Source organism: Molossus molossus, unplaced genomic scaffold (genome assembly GCF_014108415.1).
Source record: "Molossus molossus isolate mMolMol1 unplaced genomic scaffold, mMolMol1.p scaffold_m16_p_1, whole genome shotgun sequence".
Taxonomy (NCBI): Eukaryota; Metazoa; Chordata; class Mammalia; order Chiroptera; family Molossidae; genus Molossus; species Molossus molossus.
Window position 1 is genome coordinate 224,312,595 of NW_023425344.1, and position 20,882 is coordinate 224,333,476.

At 35.1% G+C, this 20,882-nt stretch overlaps 1 protein-coding gene across 7 annotated transcripts in view; it reads left to right on the forward strand.

Annotated features, from left to right (window-relative positions):
• PCNX1 (pecanex 1) overlaps positions 1-20,882 on the forward strand; it is a 173,481-nt gene that overhangs the window by 50,134 nt on the left and 102,465 nt on the right. For 4 of the 7 annotated variants that reach the window (XM_036269327.1, XM_036269486.1, XM_036269573.1 and 1 more), the window contains exons 6-7: positions 8,162-9,868; positions 19,768-19,900. In XM_036269327.1, coding sequence (XP_036125220.1) covers positions 8,162-9,868; positions 19,768-19,900 — 1,840 coding nt within the window. The remainder of the gene's footprint in view (positions 1-8,161; positions 9,869-19,767; positions 19,901-20,882) is intronic. The other 3 variants (XM_036269713.1, XM_036269651.1, XM_036269786.1) reach the window with 2 other exon arrangements.

The following is a 20,882-nucleotide window of genomic DNA, read 5'->3' on the forward strand; positions in this document are numbered from 1 at the left end:
GCCAACTAAACATGAGGAGACACATTTTATGAGCATATTCCCTAGAGTGAATATAAGATAGGAAATAAGAATCTGCTATTTCTCTAGTTGGTCAGAGCATCTTGCCTAGCCTAGTGATAACCTAGTATGTAAAAATGTTATTTTTCCATTCAGCATTACCTCTAAAATGCCAACTGCGTTATATCTTGTCCAACAATATGTTTTAATGGAGAAATAACTTGCTATTGGAGTTTCTGAGAAACTGTATGTTTGCCTCCAACATGGTGCCTGTCTCCTGTAGCATATTTTTAATAGAAATTTTGGCTTTGCTCTGGCTGGTTTTCTCAGTGGTTAGAGCGCTGGCCTGTGGACCAAGGAGTCCCGTGTTTGATTCCAACCAAGGGCACATAACCTCGGTTGTGGTTAGTCCCCAGCTCCAGTTGGGGTCATGCAGGTGGCAGCCAATCGATATGTCTCTCTCATATCCATGTTTCTCTCTCTCTCCTTCCTACTCTGAAGATAAGTGTAAAAATGTCCTTGGGTTAGGATTAAAAAAAAAATTTTTTTTTGGCTTCAAGTTATTTTTTTCCTCCTTATTCAGCTCCATTATAAATGAGTATTTTAGATATTTTTGGAGTTTTTTTTAAGAACTGCCACATTTTTATGTTTGATTTTTAATTTTTAAACGCGAAAGGATGGATATGTCATCCTGAACTTTAAGTAGAGATTATCCCAGGTTATAATCAGTGAGACAGAAAATTCTCTTTCTGTTCTCAGCCTGTTGTTATTATTAGCCTGTGGGTGATATTTGGTAGGCAGGCAGGCTGATAAATTTCCTGTATTTAATTATGAAACTTATATATGAAGTTAAAAATAGATCACTAAATTATGACATCTCCCCATTAATACAGGTCTAGTTCTTACAAGCATATTTTGTTTCTGGTACTTGGAATTTTAAGTTTATCACTGTAACCTCTCCCTTTTTTTTTTTTAAGAATTATAGTACCCCATCATTGTTCATTTGCTTTTGTGGACTACCCTTGCCAACCCCCACCCCCCCTGCAGTAGTCTTGAACATACTGGATGATATGGAAACTATTTTCTCATAAAAAATAAAGGTGACTTGATCCTTTTGAGAATTACAGTATCACTTTTTATAATATTCAATGTCTCAAAAACTAGGTATTGATCTTAGAGAGGCTAGTACATTTAGGGGTCATATATCTTTTTTTTTTTTTTAATATTTTTTAAATTGATTTTTAGAGAGGGAGGGAGAAATAAAACATTGATGAGAGAGAACATCGATTGGCTGCCTCCTGCATGCCCCCAACTGGGGATGGGGCCCATAACCTGGGCATGTGCCCTGACATGGAATCGAACCAGTAACCTTTTGGTGCATGGGTCAATGCTCAACCACTGAGCCACACTGGCTGGGCCATATATCTTTTTTTATTTTATATCTGAAAAGTACCATGCACTAGTAAGCAGTGTGGCCATTAAGGAACTATATACACACAAACATACCCTTGCAGATACATATGATACAGATAATGATGTCTAACATTCACTAAGTGCATATTGTTATCTAGGTTAGGGGTCAGTAAACTTTTTCTGTAAACAATCAGGTGGTTTTGTAGGCCATGTGGTCTCTCTTGCAACTACTCAACTCTTCATTGTATAAGGAAGGGCCATAAATAACAAATGAGTGGGCATGGTGTGTCACATGGCTCCTTTGGGCCTTAGTTTGCTAACCCTTGGTTTAGGTCTTCTTTTCAGCCTTTATATGCATTCATCTAGTTAATCTTTAAGCATTTAATGTTAATACTGTTATTATTCTCACTTGACAGATGAATGATATTATCATGGCTTAGAGAGAAGTTATAAGAAACTTGCCCAAAGTCACACAGCTGCAAGGTGGCAGTCCTGTGAAATCTAGTTTCAATATATGCTTTTAATGCTATACTGTTCTACTTTCATGTAGGTCTATAACTTGCTTTTATCACTTAACATTTTCCCACGTAGTTAACATGTGACATATTTTCTAAAATTCATTACATGCTGAGCATCATTCTAAGTACTAGGAATAAATCAGTGAACAAACAGACAAAAATTTCTACCCTCACCTAACTTGCATACTATTTATGTGGAATTATACTAGTGTAAATAAAATATAAATGTAGTAATAGAGACAGAGGATAGTTAGTAGTGGGGGCGAGGGAATTGTGTTTCAATGGCGTGGTGGAGGGAAAGCCTCACTGAGACTAAAGACCTAAAGGAGGTGAAAGGGTGAGTTATCAAGGTATTTGAGGGGAAGGGGGCTTCCTCCAGGCAGAGGTAAGAGCATGGGCAAAAGTCCAAAAGTAGGAACAGGCCTGTCAGATTTGAGAAATAGTGTGGTTAGTGCAGAGTAAGTGAAGGAACAAATTACATAGTCTTGTAAGCCATTTTAAAGATTTTGGTTTTAATATACAGTGAGATGAGGAACTTCTAAAGATTTTGAGCAGAGGAGTGTTATGATCTGTATTACATTTTTTTTTTTTAATCCTCACCTGAGGACATTTTTCCATTTTTTGTTCAGATAGAGTGGGGAGGGAGAGAGAGAGAGAGAGAGAGAGAGAAACATCGATGTGAAAGGGACACATTGAGTGGCTGCCACCCGCACGGCCCAACCAGGGCTGATCAATATTACATTTTAACAGAATCACTTGACTCTATGTTGAGAATATATTAAGGAGCAAAGGCTGAAGCAGGGAGTTAATTTAGCAAATTATTATGGTAATCCAAGACAGATTAAGGTAGTGAGATGTAGTTTGACTGTGTGTATAGAAGATAAAAATGTGAGGATGTATTGATGTTGATGGATTTGGATATATCATATGAGAGAAATAGTCATGGATACTCTAAGGTTTAGGGTTTCAGCATTGAGGAGGGTGGAGTACCTGTTAACTGCAAGGGGAAAGACTGAGAAGGAGCAGACTTAGTGGTAGGGAGAGCAGGGAGGAGGAGGGTAAAATAGGGAGTTCAGTTTTGGGCAGAACAGGTATGAGATGCTTTTAGACCTCTAAGTGGCAGTAATTAGTAGATAAGTAGATAGGTCTGTATTTTAGGTAAGAAGTCTGAGTTCAGGTTTTAAAATTAGGAGTTTTCAGTGAATAAATACCAAAATAGTTGGCTTTAGGGTTGTGCTAACATGAAGCTCATAAACTAACAAGACAAGCCTGCATGGTTAGCCAACTTGGAGTTCAGGTAGCCTGATTCCCTGATCCAAATCTGTGTGAAGTCTTGGCTACGGTTTGGCACCACCCAGTGGCAACTGTTCATTCTGGCTTAAATATCAGTTGGGGCTCTTATGTTTCTCTGGGTGGTTTGAATTTACAGGACATTGACCTTTAGTTAGTTGGTTAGTTGATTAGCTGGCACTTGTTTTATCAGCATGATTCAGGAGATATATCAGCATAATTAGGAGAAAACTGAGTATATGGAGATGTGCACTCTTGTCTCTCACTTCTAAGAAGAGATTGCCCTCTTCAGCCTCATTCCTGTCTTCTCAACTCAAGATCAGAGCTTTAGCCCATCCCCATAAGAGTAGGGGCTGAGTAGAAGATGGTAGGATCTAGCTGCAAGTATTTCTAGATTTTAGTTATCGTGGGGCCAGAAAAATGAATTAGTTTTCTATAGAAAAGAGAGAATATAAATAGAAAAATAGAACGTTTCTAAGGATTGAGCTCTGAACCACTCCAACTTAATAAGTCCAGGAGACTGAGCATAACAAATGGTGAGGTAGAAGGAAAACCAGGAGTATTGTGTCCAGTGTTTCAAGGAAAGGGATCATAACCAGCTTTGTCAAATGTTGCTGAGAGGAGACTGAGACTTGACCATTGGATTTAACAGTGTAGGGGTTTTTGGTGACTTTGGTAAGACTTTTAATGGAGTGGCATTAACATACATGTAAGAAAGAATTAGAGGAGCCCTGGCCAATTTGGCTCAGCATCGGCCTGTGGACCAGAGAGTCCCGGGTTCAGTTCCCGCTAGGGGCATGTACCACACACACACACACACACACAAAAGAATTAGAGGAGAAGAATTAAAAACAGTGACTATAGACAGCACTTTTGGTGAATTTATGTAAAGGGGATTAGAAATATAAGGTGATCAAGGGGGAGAGAGGATAAAGGAGAGATTTGGATTTTGTAAGAATACGTAGGGGAAATAACAGCTTGTATTTTTTTTTTAAATGATTGATGGGGATGATTAAGAAGAGAGGAGGAAAATGATTTTTGTTTATAAAAGAAATATATGCTAATTTTAGAAAATTTGTATGAAGGAGAACATAATTCATACTTCTGCCACTGAGCTAACTGGCTAACTGTTGTTAATATTTTTTTGGTGTATCACTTTTTTCTTTTTCTTTTTTTTCTTTACTACTTTTAGAGAGAGAAGAAAGGAGAGGGAGAGAGAGAGAAACATCGATGAGAGAGAACATCAATTGGCTGCCTCCTGTATGCCCCCCACTGGGAATTTGGCCCACAACCTGGGCATGTGCCCTGACCGAGAATCGAACTGGTGACCTCTTGGTGCGTGGGTCGACGTTCAACCACTGAGCTATAGCGGCCAGGCTCTTATTTTTTTTATGATTCTATAGTTCACATACTATAAAATTCACCCTTCTAAAGTGTAAAATTCAGTGATTTTTATTTTTTTTATTATTTTTAAATCCTCACCCGAGGATATTTTTCCATTTATCTTCAGATAGAGTAGGAGGGAGGGAAGCAGAGAGAGAAAGAGAAAGAGAAACATCGATGTGAGAGAGACATTGATTGGTTGCCTCCCACACGACCCCAACCAGGGCCAGTGACCGAACCGCAACTGAGGTGTGTGCCCTTGACCAGAATCGAACCCGAGACTCTTTGGTCCGTGGGCTGACGCTCTAACCACTGAGCAAAACCGGCCAGAGCAGTTCAGTGGTTTTTAATATATTTACAAGGTTGTGCACCCGTTACCACTAGGCAACTCCAGATTATTTTACAAAATGAAACCCAAACCCATTATACTCCCCATTTCTTTCTTCAGCCAGTCCCTGGCAACCACAAATCCGTTTTCTATGTACGCATTTGCTTGTTCTGGACATTTCATATAAGTGGAATTGTGTAATATGTGGGTTTTTGTGTCTGCTTTTTTTATTTGGCATGTTGTAGCATGTATTAAGACTTGACTCCTTTTTATGGTTAAATATGGTATATTATTTTTAATATTTCCACAAACATGCACATATATTCTTCATATTCTTTTTAACTCTTACAGATTTGAATAATATTTTTATATAGTTTCACCTTTTTTACTTAAGTGTTTTTTCATATTATTACATAATTTTTGAAAACATTTTTAGTGGCTGCATGATTTATTAATAGACACCATATTTATTCAAACTTTTTCTTATTGGAGATTTTTATACTTGTTTGTGTTTTAAAAGAACTTGAAATAAATAATTTTTTGCTAAAACCTTATGTACATATTTGATTTTAACCTTTAGCAGCAATCTCTAGAAATAGATTATTGGCCATAGTTGATTATACTTTTGGAAGGTTTTTGGCAATACTCCCTGATTGCTTTATGCATACTTTTCTTTTTTTTTTTTTATCCTCACCCAAGGACATTTTTCAATATTTTGTTCAGATAGAGTGGGAGGGGGAGAGAGAGAGAGAGAGAGAGAAACATCGATGTGAAAGGGACACGTCGAGTGGTCGCCACCCACACGACCCAACCAGGGCCGGGGACAAACTGCAACCGAGGTACGTGCCCTTAGCGGGAACCGAACCCGGGTCTCTCCGGACCGCAGGCCGACGCTCTAACTGCTGAGCCAAACCGGCCAGGGCCTGATTGCTTCATGGAAAGTTACGCCACTTTGTACCACAATGAACAGTGTGTGAGCATGTCTTTCTGATCCTAAACACTGCTATTAGCAATCACTGGGAAAAAATTAATTACATGAAAGATGGTATCTCTTTGTATTGATTAGAGCCTGTCTTTGACTATATTACTATCAATAAGAAAAATGTTTAAGAAAGCGTATTTTCTAAAAAGTTTCCTGAAAACACCTAAAGTTAAACTTTTTATGGTATTTTTATTTTGCAATGTTGAAAAAAGTAGGTTTGACTGTCTTTTAAAATGAAAAACTTAAATTTCTGCTTTATTAATATCTTAGAAAGTAGTTGATTTTGATTGTTAGCATTTTTTAAAAAAATCTTTTGTTGTATATTAGAATGAGCAACTTTTAGCTACTTGTTCAGTTCAGTTTTTGTTTTATAAAATTCATAACCTTTAAATGTGAATATCATAACATTTCATAGTTGCTTATTAGAGATATAGAGAGTTTTTAGAAATAACTTTATAATTTTATACTACAAAAAAATAAATATAGTGCTTTTACATTTTGCTATTAGAGAATATAAGACTCCAAACATAGTAACAGTTATTTTGGACAAATGATAAAGAATATGGATTTTACTAACCCTAAAGGCTTTAAAACATAAGATAAAGCTTTATAGGTAATTTGTAAACCACAATTTCTGTGGTACATTCTAGAGACTCTCCGTTTTTAATTATTCAGATATAATCTAGATTTATATTTTTAAAAGTACATAAACATTTCTAATAATTTATTCTTATATTAACCTTAGGGGGAAACGTGCTTTTATTGTTGAGATTCTACTGGGAAGAGTCTGTTTTATTACAGAATCTAATATTATATGATTTTGATGCAGTTATGACAAATAAGAATAGTTTTTCTTTTTATTGAACTAACAGCAGATTCAACCATCTTGTCTGTCAAAAATGTATTAAAAATGAGCTATTGTTAAGTTTGTCAAGCTATATTTTAAGATAAATTACAATGTAGGTAGCTAGTTAGATGGCCTTATTTATATTTATATCTACATACATAGTATATATGGTAACTCAAGTCACTAATCACTGCCCTAAATGGAGGGTTAAAGGAATAGTCTTACATAATGGGATATTTATAAGGGGATATATATTGTTTCACGAGGCATTTTGTGATTGTTGTGTCAACTATGAAACGAGGAAATACAGTATTTTGCCTCATAATCATTGTTTAATCTTTTCAACCATTATGAACATCAAGGTATCCAATTATATCTTGTTTGGGCATTGGTCAGCCTTTATATATTTATATATATATATATTTGGGCATTGGTCAGCCTTTACACACACACACACACACACACACACACACACACACGTATATACATATATATATATATATATATATACATATATATATATATATTTTTTTTTTTTTCTGTTTCTCTTGACTCTAGCTTTTTGTTGATTTGTAAAATAATCATTAGGCCCTGGCCGGTTTTGCTTAGTGGTTACAGCATTGGCCTGTGGACCAAAAGGTCATGGGTTTGATTCCCAGCCCGGGGCACATACCTTGGCTACACGTTCAATCCCAGGCCCCAGTTGGAGTTGTATAGGAGGCTGCCAATTGATGTGTCTCTCTCATATCGATGTTTCTCTCTCTCTCTCTCTCTCTGTCTCTCTCTCTCTGTCTCTCGCTCTCTCTCTCCCCCCTCTCCCTCCCTTCCACTCTATCTAAGAAATTAATGGAAAAATATCCTTGGGTGAGGATTTAAAAATAAAATAAAATAATCATTTGTTTTTCAAAAATATGTTTGTGTTAGTGAGGTAAAAAATGATAGCTACCATTATTGTGTCAGACACTATGCTAAGCAGTGTATGTGATATCTCAGTTATTCCATGGTCCTGCTGGGTGAGATGGATACTGCATTTTACAGATGAGAAAGCACAGACTTAGAAAGGTAATCCAAGGTTACCCAGTTGGTTAGGAAGTTAGAGACAGAGCTCACATAAAAATCTTAGTCCATTTTAAATATTTTTTGTTGCCTCTTATTTTATTGTTGTTAATCTGTAGGAGAACTTTTTCTGAGACTATTAGTTCATTCCATCCGTAGAATGCTTTCTTTGTGCAGTTGTGAAAGAGAAACTAGCTCTTTGGAATGACTGGCCAACTGTTATTTAGTGAGTTACTTGAGAGATTGTTTATACTTGATTTACTGTATGCTGTGAATTCTTTCCATTGTTAACAGTAGAAAAGCTGATTATGGATTTGTGTTAACATCTCCAAATGTATTTGAAACAGATTTGGCAACTGATCGGAAGCTCTTCCGTCTGGTCTCCAATGATTCCTTCATCTCCATTCAGCCTTCCTTATCCTCTTGTGGACAGGACTTGCCGAGGGACTGCAGCGACAAAGTGAGCCTGCCAAGTCACAGCCATCACCACCATGTTGATCAGTCTCTATCCAGTGCATGTGACACAGAAGTAGCTTCTCTTGTCCCTTTACATTCACACTCTTACAGGAAAGATCACCGGCCACGAGGTGTACCACGGACCTCTAGCTCTGCTGTGGCTTTTCCAGATACTTCATTGAATGACTTCCCTTTGTATCAGCAAAGACGTGGGTTAGATCCAGTTAGTGAGCTAGAATCTTCCAAACCTCATTCTGGATCCAAAGAGTCTTTGGTGGAAAATTCTTGTTTACCTGGGGAATTTCAGCTTGTTGGTGAGCTGAAAAACAGTAATTCTCAGCCACCTACAAAAAGTGGGAAGAGCAAACCTTTGAAAGCAGACAAAAGCATGGACAGCTTGAGGAGCCTGAGCATGCGGAGTAGTGGGTCAACTGAGAGCTATTGCAGTGGAACGGACCGTGACACCAACAGTACTGTCAGCAGCTATAAAAGTGAACAGACCAGCTCCACTCACATAGAGAGCATCTTGTCAGAGCACGAGGAGTCTCCTAAAGTAGGAAAGAAAAGTGGTAGGAAAAAAGAGTGCTGTGCTGACCCAGAGGAGAAGAGTAGCTATACCAGTGACAAAAGGACTAGTAGTGAAAAGACTGCCTTGGAAGTGAGTACAAATAGTGGGATTCAAGAGGCCAAGGATTCTAATACCTCTGATGATGTGCACAATCAGAAACGTCTCAGCACGTCTGCATCTGAAGAAGCCAATAAAAATCCCCATGCAAATGAATTCACTTCTCAGGGGGACAGACCACTTGGGAAAACTGCTGAAAACAAAGAGGAGCAGAGTGATAAAACTGCTGTTCCAGGGGACTCAAAGGTTGCGAAAGACGGTGGTGGAAAGCAAAAGGAAGGGGATGTACGACCTAAATCGTCTAGCTTAATCCATCGGACAGCCTCTGCCCATAAGTCAGGCAGGAGACGGACAGGAAAAAAACGGGCCAGTAGTTTTGATTCAAGTCGTCATAGGGACTATGTTTCCTTTCGAGGTGTTTCTGGTACCAAGCCACACAGTGCTATATTCTGTCACGATGAGGACTCTAGTGACCAAAGTGATTTGAGCAGAGCATCAAGTGTTCAGTCTGCTCACCAGTTCAGCAGTGATAGCTCTTCTAGCACCACTTCTCATTCATGTCAGTCTCCTGAGGGCAGATATAGTGCTCTGAAGACCAAACATGTCCCTAAGGAAAAGGGCACTGACTCTGAGCACACACACAAAGCTCATTTGGGTCCTGAAGGAACTGGCAAAAAGCGGACAACACGTCGGACTTCTAGCACAAATAGTGCCAAGACTCGGGCCCGAGTGTTGAGCCTGGACAGTGGCACAGTAGCATGTTTGAATGACTCCAATAGGCTGATGGCACCCGAAAGTATAAAACCCTTAACCACTTCAAAGTCAGATCTCGAGGCCAAAGAGGGAGAGGTGCTAGATGAGCTATCGTTATTGGGACGGGCTTCTCAGTTAGAGACAGTCACTCGATCTAGGAATAGCTTGCCAAGCCAGGTTGTATTTCCTGAAGGTGAAGAGCAAGATGCAATCAGTGGAGGTAAGTAAATCACACGAAGAGATTTCCCCAAGAGTCACTGCAATTATTGGTACTATTGATTTGAGCAGTACTTATTAAAGTATGCTTTGTGTTAATGTCTCCCCTTCCACTACTGAAATAGACTTTCTTCCATTAAGAAGGAGATGGTTATCTTAGAAAAAGGTTTTGGTATGAACAGGAAGAAAATATTTTTTGAAAAGCATTCTTTGAATATATCAATTTGTTCTTGATGGCATCACATTTTCTAATCCAATTGCCACCTGTTAATATTTTATAGGAATAACAAAAATGGGTCCTCTTCATTCTTTGTATAACAATAGCAACACAAAATGTAGAATTTCATTAGGGTACCAAACCATTTTTAGTTATCTCATACTGTGTGCCACTGAACTTAGATCACTCAACCTGTTATATAAGGTTTTCCACAAACATTACTTTAGCTCTGACTATGTATTTTGAAAAGTGGAGCTCTTTTATGTCTGTCTCTTTAGTTTTATTTTTTCTTACTCAAGTTTTAGGCATTAATAACATTTTTTTCCTGTAACTTTCTACTTAAAGTTTATTAAGTTGATACGTGTAGTTTATATTGACCTTTAGTGTCCATTAATGGATATATGATGCTCCTTATGATTAATAGTAGTAGTGGTTTGGTTAAAGTAATAGCTTATTTATTTCAAATTTATGGGAAATTGTGCAAAATTTGATAGGTGATTTTATATTAACCGTATGTTTTGGCCATTTTGTTTATTTCAGAGTTGTTTCTTTCTGTTTCCTCCTGCCCATAATAGTTTGTTTATTCTGTTCTGGTTGTTATGGAATCTGGTTCTTTTTTATCCTCCACCCCCATTTCCTTTATTCAGGCTCACATCTTTAGCTTTAAAGCTTATATTCTGTTGGTGTAATAACATTCAGTCTCTTATTAAAAGTTATACTGAATTTTTTGTTTGTACAAACATTCTGAAATATAAGGGCATGTTTTTTCTCTCAAAGAATTCTAATTTCACCCAGAGTATTTTAAAAGTCCATGTTGTGTTAAACATTCTGTTGTGTCTTTTGGTATACTTGCTAACAAAAATTAATTTCTAATGAGAATGTAAAATAAATGATCTTTAGTAATTAAGGAAGAAAATAGTCTATCAAACCTAAATATTGAGAATTAATTATATCTGAAGTAATTATAACCATTCCTCGAGACTTTGACATGGATATCATTCTGTTTTTTGTAAAAGGTCTGATTTGTTTTCAGTGATTTCTCACACAAATTTTATCAGATATGTTCACAACATGCAAGAAACCACTGAGTTTTTTAAATATAGCTTAATTTTTAAAATTGTTATTAAAATAAATTTTAAGAGTGAATATACTATGAAAGAAAAAGATTGCTGTTCAAAATGTTGAAATGTAAATACTAGAAATATGTAAAAGCTATAGTAAGGTTTATCTTTGTATTCAAAATGTCATTTCCTTTTCACAGGGATAGTAAGGTGTTCTGGTTATTTATTTATTTTTTTTTAGGAAAAGTTATATGGAAGATCTTAATTGCTTCTCAGTGAAGATATTTGACTAATATGAGCCTTCATTTTTCCAGATTCCAGCTTTTGTTTTCTTTTGTGTTCTTATTTAAAAAAATTAATAAATAAACCATTGATTATTAGTAAGAAACAAAATACTGAACTAAAAATTTTCATGTGCTTTGATGGAATAAATGTAATTGGGTGTGGGCTGTTAAAAAAATATATATATATTTTTTTTTGCAAAAGGAATTGTAGGGGCTATTTTTATTTGAGCTTCACTGTGTCTAGAATAAAAATAAGAGCATAACTAAACTGCTTAAATGTGTTGAGGATTTATACTTGGGTAGTTTTCATCATATTTTATTGTTTGTGCTTTTTGGAAAATTGAAGGTAGTGGGAGGGGATGTTTTGGTTCTCATTTAAAAATTACATAGCATCTCAAATACTTGGTAAAAATTTGTTTATTTTTAGATTAATTGTTAACAGCCCTTTCTGATAATGTAGGAGAAATTTATTCCGGGCTATCTATTCTACTTTATGCTATGCTCCTGAAATGTGTCAACCAAACAGAGGATACTGCTTACATTCATATGCCTATCCATAATCCATGAATAGATTTTATCTTAATAAATTGAGAGGTGTCGATAACTTCTCCAATGACTTCTTTCTGTTTTATTTTTAGGCTGAATGGTGTTGGTAATGGAATTTAGGAAATGTGCCTTAAAGTACTACAATAAAATACTCTAAAATAGGAGTTAATCTAACAGTGACATGGAGTCACCTGTTAGTATGTGGGCTCCACTGTAGTCCTGGCTCTAGGAAAGCTACTTACCTTCTTTAAGCCTTACCTTCTTGATATTTCATTGTGTTGATAATAGCATCTGTGTCGTAGGGTTGTTGTAAGGAGTAAAGGAGTTACTAGGTGTAAAATGCTTAGAACAGTGCCTAGACATAGTAGATGCTTAAGAGTGCTGCTGCTTCTGTTACTCAGGTCCTTTCATTATGCCACTTAAATGTATCTTACATTTAACGTAGAAAAAAGTATTAAATATAGAATTAAAGATATTTTGAAACTTGACATTAATAAAAATAAAATATCTGAATTCCTAATTTGTTCCATAATACAACAGAAAAACATTTTTATAACATCTAATCTGGTAATATGAATTTTAATCTCATTTTGGCAGCAGTATGTCATATAATTTATCTTTTGATATTTAGTGACAAAACCAAGTAACTGTTTTCATAGGACTTCTCACCATTAATCAAGTACTTTGCTTAAAATTTGATTTCATCAATAATGTTCTGTGATTGCTTAGGCAAAATAAATGTTTTAGATTCAAATGAAGGTAGTTTTGTTCTCGAGTTGCATAATTTTTATAATTACAAAGCATATCTTAAATAATTTGAGTAATATTTTGAGAATAAAAAAGTACAGATAAGTTATGTATGATGAAAAGTGTTGTTTTTCTAGTCTGTATTACTTTTAAAAAATCATTTTCTTTTGGGTCACTTGGACTTATATACGGCATGAGTCAACATATTATTAAAAACAATCAGCATGGAAAAGTTTATATTTGTTCTGTTATTTTTTGTATTTTTTTCCTGAATTTCTTAACCCGTTTTTCTGTTTGAGAAAATTATTTTCCATGTAATGTTTGGGTCATTATTCTGTAAGAATGAAATAGGATCCTATTATAATATTTTTGTGTTGGGAACCCAAGATAATCTTTTGTTAAGGGAATATACTTTATTCAAAGTAAAGTCAACTCTTTTCGATACATAGTTTATGAGGATTTGTGCCATATGTGTACATTGAAGTTTCGTTATTTTGTACCCAAATATCATGTAACATTAGAAAGAAAAGACAAAGACCACTGCACAGACAAGAACATGTAAATTAAAGCTTTGTACTTTACTCAATAGAGGGACTTCAAATTCCAATGAATTGATTTTTGATCTCCCAGTTCATATGGCAAGTTAGAAGAAGGAAATTAGTAGAAGGAGAGGGGTGCTTGTAGAGGCAAAGGTAATGGCAGCAGGAGAAACACACTGCTAACACTAAAGGAGAAACTGAAATAAGCATACAGACCAAAGACAAAACCACAATGGTGTGGGGTCATTAAATGCAAGAGCAAATTGTCCTTTTAATTTTAATATTGGTTACATCAGAGTATTATAACTTCATGCTGTATTGTAGTGTAACGCAATAATAAATGTATACAGGGGTGAACACAAGAATATACTTTCTCGTACTCACAACTGTAAACCTTTGTTTGTCCATGTCTCTTCTCATTAAGGAAAGATTTTATAAGTGTGTCCTGAGAGGAAAGCTTGGACATGTAAAACCACATAGAAGAATGCTCATTAAATATAGTAAACAAGTTTGGATGTATCAGTTACTTGGAAAACTTATCTTTTCTTAAATAGTATTAAGAAAACAGTTTTTTAAAAAAAACTGATGAGGCAAATAGGGTTTGTACTGTATATGGAATTCCTAAAGCCAGCTCATGCCTCATTTTGTGTGGCAAGAGGAGACATGATAGTACGTTCTTTCTAGCAGCAGTGAAATTCTGGGTGACTGTTACATTTTAAAACCATCCCTAATTACTAACTGGTTACTCTGGCAAGCCAATAATCTGTGCCTCAATCTCCTTGGTTATAAACCAGTAAACTGTCAGACTCTAATGATCGTAGGTATGTAAAGGTGCTTTCTAAATTGTAAATTTATTATGGAAATGAAGACATTGATGTCCTTTAATAATTTGTAAGGAAGTTTCCTTTTTCAAATATATGTCATGTAAATATATATTCTTCATTAATGACCCCTTATTTGGGGAAATCTGAAAATATATGCAACATTTTTTGAGTGCAGTTTTCTGGGAGAAGGTCGATGGCTTTCATCCTATTCCCAAAGGATTTAAAAAAGAGATAGGGACCACCTGTGAAAGTAAGTAATCCTTAAACTTGATCTTTCAGGAACTGTTCTGTGTGAATTATGACTCCAGAGTATCATTTAATTTTTTGAAAGCATTTGGCCTACCCAACTGTATTTGTTTGCCTGCCTGAGATTATGGAAAATATCAGTAAGAATATACAAATTCTTTTAACTCAAGTCACAGTAATTTTGTTGTAATTTGCTGTTGTTTGTTGGTTTACTTGTCAAAAAGAGTAGTTTTTTACAATGTTTTCACAGTTGAAAATTATTTTAATTTAGAATGAATGCTTAGAAGTTGTACAGTAGATTCTCATTGTTCTTTGGCCTCTGAGAAAATGGCACTTTTAAAGTTTATTTCTATATTAGAACAAAGCCTTCATGCCGATGTTAACGTCATCCTTGGTTGACATGGAAAGTAAAGGAAAAGATGTTTCGAGAAAATGGATATCATGCCTACACTAAAATATATCTTCTATATTATTTTGCAAAAAATTTTAATGTTTATTTCTTCATATAGTAACTTTATTCTTAAGTAAAATATTTTTAGTTTGAAGAATATTTTAGAATGTTTGCATATGTCTTATTTTTCTGAGATGTATATATATTTGTTTCATACTTTTGTTCTCTTTCTTTAACGTATCATTCCCTACTAGCATTTGCTTCTAACCTGTTTGAGGTACCAAAACACAATTTTAAAGATTATTTATTGATTTTTAGAGAGAAAGAAGGGAGAGAGAGAGAGAGAGAAACATTGAAGTGAGAGCAGAACATTTATTGGCTGCCTTCCTGCGTACCCTCTATCGGGGATTGAGCCAGCAACCTTTTGGTGCACGGGACAGTGCTCAACCAAATGAGCCACACTGGCCAGTGCTACTTTTCTTCTCATAATAAACACTCCCCACTGAAAATACCTTTTTTTGAGTAGTTTCTTCTGTCTAAATTTTTATTAATTTATTTAATAGCAATTGAGCTATTACAAGAGACCAGCCATAACAGTATATAACAATAGAGTAACTTATTACATAGGAACCCTTTCACTAAGAAATCAGCTGTATAATTGATGTTGTTTTTAAGTGGCATCTTATTCTGTACGTATTATGCTCATAACTTTAAAATTTTTGAGCTAGAACATGGACGTCCCTCACCTCCTACCATGCCAGCTTTTGCTCTTTTGTGTATCCCAGCCATTTGAAAATATTTTAGTGTCTTTTAATGCTTATCCTGTTTTCATTCACAGAGTAAAACAAATTGATAGTGTATTGTTTAATACTCCTTATGAAAATAGATAGTTGCACTAAAATAATTCAGTACAGAATGTGTAGAATGTTCCTTAACTCATTTAGATAAATGGAAGTTACTCCAGAAGTAGGAGGTGTGTATTGTGGATTTTGTTTTCTTTTTGATCTTTAGGAATAGATCGGATCATAGCTATCTAAAATGGCTTAGAATATCTGTCCTGTGCATGAATTGGTTGCCCTTAGGCACCCAGTAAATGTTTAAACTTAATTGAATGATTGTATCACTACGTCAAAAGTAAAGAGTTAATTATCTGAAGTTTTCTCTTAAACTTACTCTGATGGTAACTCAGTCTCTTGAAGTTTTCTTAACACAAAGAAATGATTAAAAAGTTAAGACTCTGCCCTGGCCGGTTTGGCTCAGCGGTTAGAGCGTCGGCCTGTGGTCCTGAGAGACCCGGGTTTGGTTCCCGCTAAGGGCGCGTACCTCGGTTGCAGTTTGTCCCCAGCTCTGGTCGGTTGTGTGGGTGGCAGCCACTCGATGTGTTCCTTTCACATCGATGTTTCTCTCTCTCTGTTCCTCTCTCTCCCTCCCACTCTACCTGAACAAAAAATGGAAAAATGTCCTCGGGTGAGGATTAAAAAAAAAAAAAAAAAGTTAAGACTCTTATAATTTAAAAAAAACATTTAAAAAATTGCATTGCCTAAATACACGTTCTTGAAAGTATTTCATATGTCTTGTCACTTACGGTTTTATGTACAGAATAAGATGCCACTTAAAAACAACTTGAATATTTGTGATTTTTTTTTTCCTCCTTTGCCTACACATACATAAAATTTAGTTGTACCCAGAGTGCTAAATTTTTACTATTTGCTTTTTATGCTCTTACTATTTTACTAGGTAATTTCATTTATTTGCCAGGAGATACCAAGTTTTAAGCAATGTCAAAAAAACAAGTTCAAAACATGGTTTTAAATATTTTTTCTCTCCTGTGTGGTTTCCTAGTTTAAAGAATTTGTTGTTGTTGGTTTCTTTTATAAAGTTAAAGGATTCAGAAAGATGTTATTGCAATTGGATTGCAGAAGTGAATTTTCATTAGGCTTGGCTATAATTTATATGACTTGAAGATGCTTACAGCAAATTATTTTAAGCATTAAAGACACCTTTCTTTCCTTGGCTCTAATAGAACTGGACTCCCTCTGGGCCCTATTCCAACTAGAGATGTTCTACATAAGTAGTGCAATCCCAGGGGGCATGATTTAGTCTTACTCATTGTGACCATAAATATGGTATTGTTTTCAGTTGAATGTGTGATCCTAGCTACTGTTAAGGTAATTGCTATAGTAAACTTTGAAAGTTCTTTTAGCATTAGATGTTTACAAACTGAATATTACAGAGGACAATTTAGGCAATAACCATAACTCCATTTTAATACATTGTTCAGTGGATACCTAAACTTACATCTTCATGAGTTACAAAACTATTAAGACAGAAGTGTTAGTTAATATGTAGTGATTTTGAAGATAACAAAATATAAATGGTATTTTAATAGCAAAAATAAATGTGTTTTCTGAGGAAGCGAAAAAATATTTTGATTATAAATGGACACAGTAGTTTGTCTTTTCATCTGTGCTGTTTAATAACTAACTAGTTTTTAGTTAAAATTAACCCCAGTAAGTCTTCAGTAGAAGGAAGATAGTAAATAAAACTTTCCTATTTCCCTTTTTCCTATTCTCAGTATTCAATGATAACATGTTCCTTTTTTCCCCAAATTCTTCTGAATGATTTTAGTACATTTTAAATTATCCTCTATAAATTATATCTGTGTACATTTTATTATGCTATTTTGGTTGAAAACAAAATATCTAAAACTAGAGAGAATGTTTGAAAGTTTCTCAGCAAAGTAAGTTGACCTGTAAATTGACCTATAGTTTGTTCCAATAGAACAGAAATCTTCAATATAAGTTCAGAAAACATTGAATTGAGTATTAAAAGAGTGATTTTAAATTTCACAGCCCAAGGTAACCTTACTGATGTCTAAGAACTGTGAAGAGTTATAGTAGTCACTTACCAAAGCTTCATTTCCTCCAAGTGGCTTGTTTTCTTTGCTTTGTTTACCTTCACCCAGTGTCTGCCCTGCCAATGCATATTTTCTCCTTTGTGACAGTGCCGGTTACAATTTTCTTTTATTGAAGTCATGGTTGACAGAAATAGGCAAAGCACACGATATGCTTTGTAGATTGTGGTGACAAAAGGTATCATTGACTTTCTAAATCAGCACTGCCCAAAACAGCTTTCTATGATGATGGAAATGTTTTCTATCTGTACTGTGCAATAATGGTAGACACTGGCCACATATAGCTGCTGAGAACTTGAAATGTGATTCATGAATCTGATCAACTGAATTTTAAATTTTATTTAATTTTCATTAATATGTTTAACCATAAATGACTAGTGACTACTATGTTGGAAAACATGGTTCTAGATGACCAGATTTAATTAGCATCATTTGTTCTCACAAGTCATATGTAACTTTTGCATACATGAGCTTATATATCACAAGTAATAGTCTTTTCACATTTAACAGAATTTTCATTATAGCTCAGAAAAACTGGAGAAAAAAGAAAAGAAAAGAGATTAGCTCTAAGAGTCAATTGTGGTTTGGATCCAAACCTTAATTCTTATTTAGCTGCTTAACTATAGAATGTCACTGTAGTGTATAAGCTCAAAAAGAAATATAAATGAGTCTTGTAATTTGTGACTTCTTACTGGCAGAAACTTGCCAGATGTTAAAATCATTCTGTGCTTGTCATTTCTTTAGTAAAAGAAAACAATACCTAAAGACAAAGAAGTCTATGTCTTCTGGAGGTAGTCCATATATTGCTCATCATAGTGGATTGATTACACTGAGAGTATTTACTGGTATAGCCTGGGGAGAGGATAAAATGTGAACATTTAAATATGTTTTTTTTCATTGATTTTTTTTAGAGAGAAAAGAAGGGAGAGATAGAAACATCTGTGTGAGAGAGAAACATCAATCGGTGCCTCTTACATGCTCCCTTCTGGGGATTGAGCCCTCAGCCCGGGCATGTGTCCTGACCGGGAATCGAACTGGGACCTCTCAGTCCATGGGACTACACTCAAACCACCGAACCACACTGGCCAGGCAAAATGTAGACATGTAAAAGAATACTTTGTTTATCAGTCAACATTTAGATGGATGGGAATGGCTATTGCTAAGCACAATGATTTGAGAACTACTAACGCTTTTAAAATGTTAAGAAGGCTTGCAATAGAACTGAAATCTAAATATAACATTCTTGATTTATATTTAGATCACCAGGAAATAATTGTTTTAAATTCAAATGGATAAACTTCATTTCACATATTTTAGAAACTCAAGTCAATTAGTATGGTTTTATAAAATTTTATGTAGTAATTCTATTAAGCCATTGTTGTTATTTTCTCATTGTATATCGGTTTTAGTTTGTACTTGATTGCTTTTTGGATTAAGTTATGAGTTTTCTATACTTACCTTTTTGCTGGTGTTTGCTTCCTGAAGTTGAGGGGACCAGGGCTGGGGGCACAGAATTGAACAAACTTTGATGGCAGCAAACTCCTTCACAGTTGATAGATATTCCTGCTGCCTTGAATTGAACATTTTAAAAACTAGTTGTGCATCCTAGCAGTCAGTGGTTTATTAATGTTGCCAAGGCTGTGGCACAGGGTAGGATGAAGTGAACTTAGGGCCTTATTCCTTGGCATCAGAAATGAAGTACTGTCATTGCTGCTTTTACTGTTCTCATGAGAGTTTGAAAGTAAGGCCCCATCCCATTAGTCGGAACTAACAAATATACTCTTAAGGCTGACTTAATTAAAGGGAGAATAGAGGAATATGGGACTAAATAAATGAGAGTTTTTGAAAAATATTTGAAACAACAGAGATCTTAAAATAGGAAATTGAAGTTGAAGAGAAGATGGTGAGGCCAGATAGTAGATCAAAAACATTATTTTTAAAGAAACAATTATCCTTAAGTAAACGACAGATATTTTGTGTTTATTCCTTATTACGATAGATTTACAGTGTATGTAAGAAAACGATTGAACTCATTTAAACAAGTTCCTTGACCTTGAGGGTGGGATGTCAGGCTCAGCTGCTATTTACATCTCTGACCTAGGCTCCTATTTGACCTAAGTCTGTCTTAATGCAGCAGCACAGGCCAGCGAGGAGGCGGTGGCATTTCGCCGTGAACGCAGCACATTTAGGCGCCAGGCAGTACGGCGCCGGCACAATGCAGGGAGTAACCCTACCCCTCCTACATTGCTCATCGGATCACCCCTAAGGTATGGTATGTTAAAATTCCACCAAGCTTAGCATGCGTGTAACAGACGTTCTAACCTGTTCTGTCAGCCCCAGGAAAGCATTTAAGTAGCTTTGTTTTTCTTTTTCTTCCGGTTTCTCTCATACATACTTTTATGCTCTTTAGGCTTTTTCTGCATGTGACTGTGAACCTATTGCATTATGCATGCCTTATGTTGCTCTTAAACAAAATGATCAGATTGGTTTACCCAATTTTCAATCAAAAAATCACTTTAGGGTAGTTTTAGAAATGTAAATAGAAACCTTAAGTCAGCTTTTAATTTTTTTCCTACTCTAAATGAATAATAATAAAACATCTTGACAGTATTTAATATTAACAAATATAGAATGAGTGGTAAACTTGTTGGAATAACAGATAACTGACCTCAGCTTGAAACCAGTTTGATTATTTTATTCCACTAAACTATATATTTTATTTTGTATTGCTTAAAAATTGGTATTTTTATTTCATAATCACCAGGACCTACTAAGTGACAGAAAACTAAAATACTTAATTTATGGTAAAGTATGGTCAGTTGGATAAATACATATTTTAGAATGCATATCTATGTTGAATTCTCAAACTCTATAGTGTACTGAACAAAAACATTAAAATTTTTCCAGTATCCTAATTAAGAAAGCATCTACTTATAATATTGGGCATAATGTTCCATTACAATTTTAGTACTTTATTCTCAATTGTGTCAAATCTAATGAGTCTATGTCTTGAATTAGAAATATAAAATTTTGTTAAAAAATGTGTGCTTTATTTTAAAAATACAAATACAGACAAAAATACTTTACATGTGCTTGCTTAAGCAGTGCATATATTATGCCACATACTTTTATTAGTCTTTGTGTCCAAAAGCACCGTTATCCAAATTGTTTCCTTTTTTAAAATTTGAAATTCAAAAGGGAGGAGCATTTGATGAAATAACTACTGTTGAATGAATGGTAGGTTGGAAG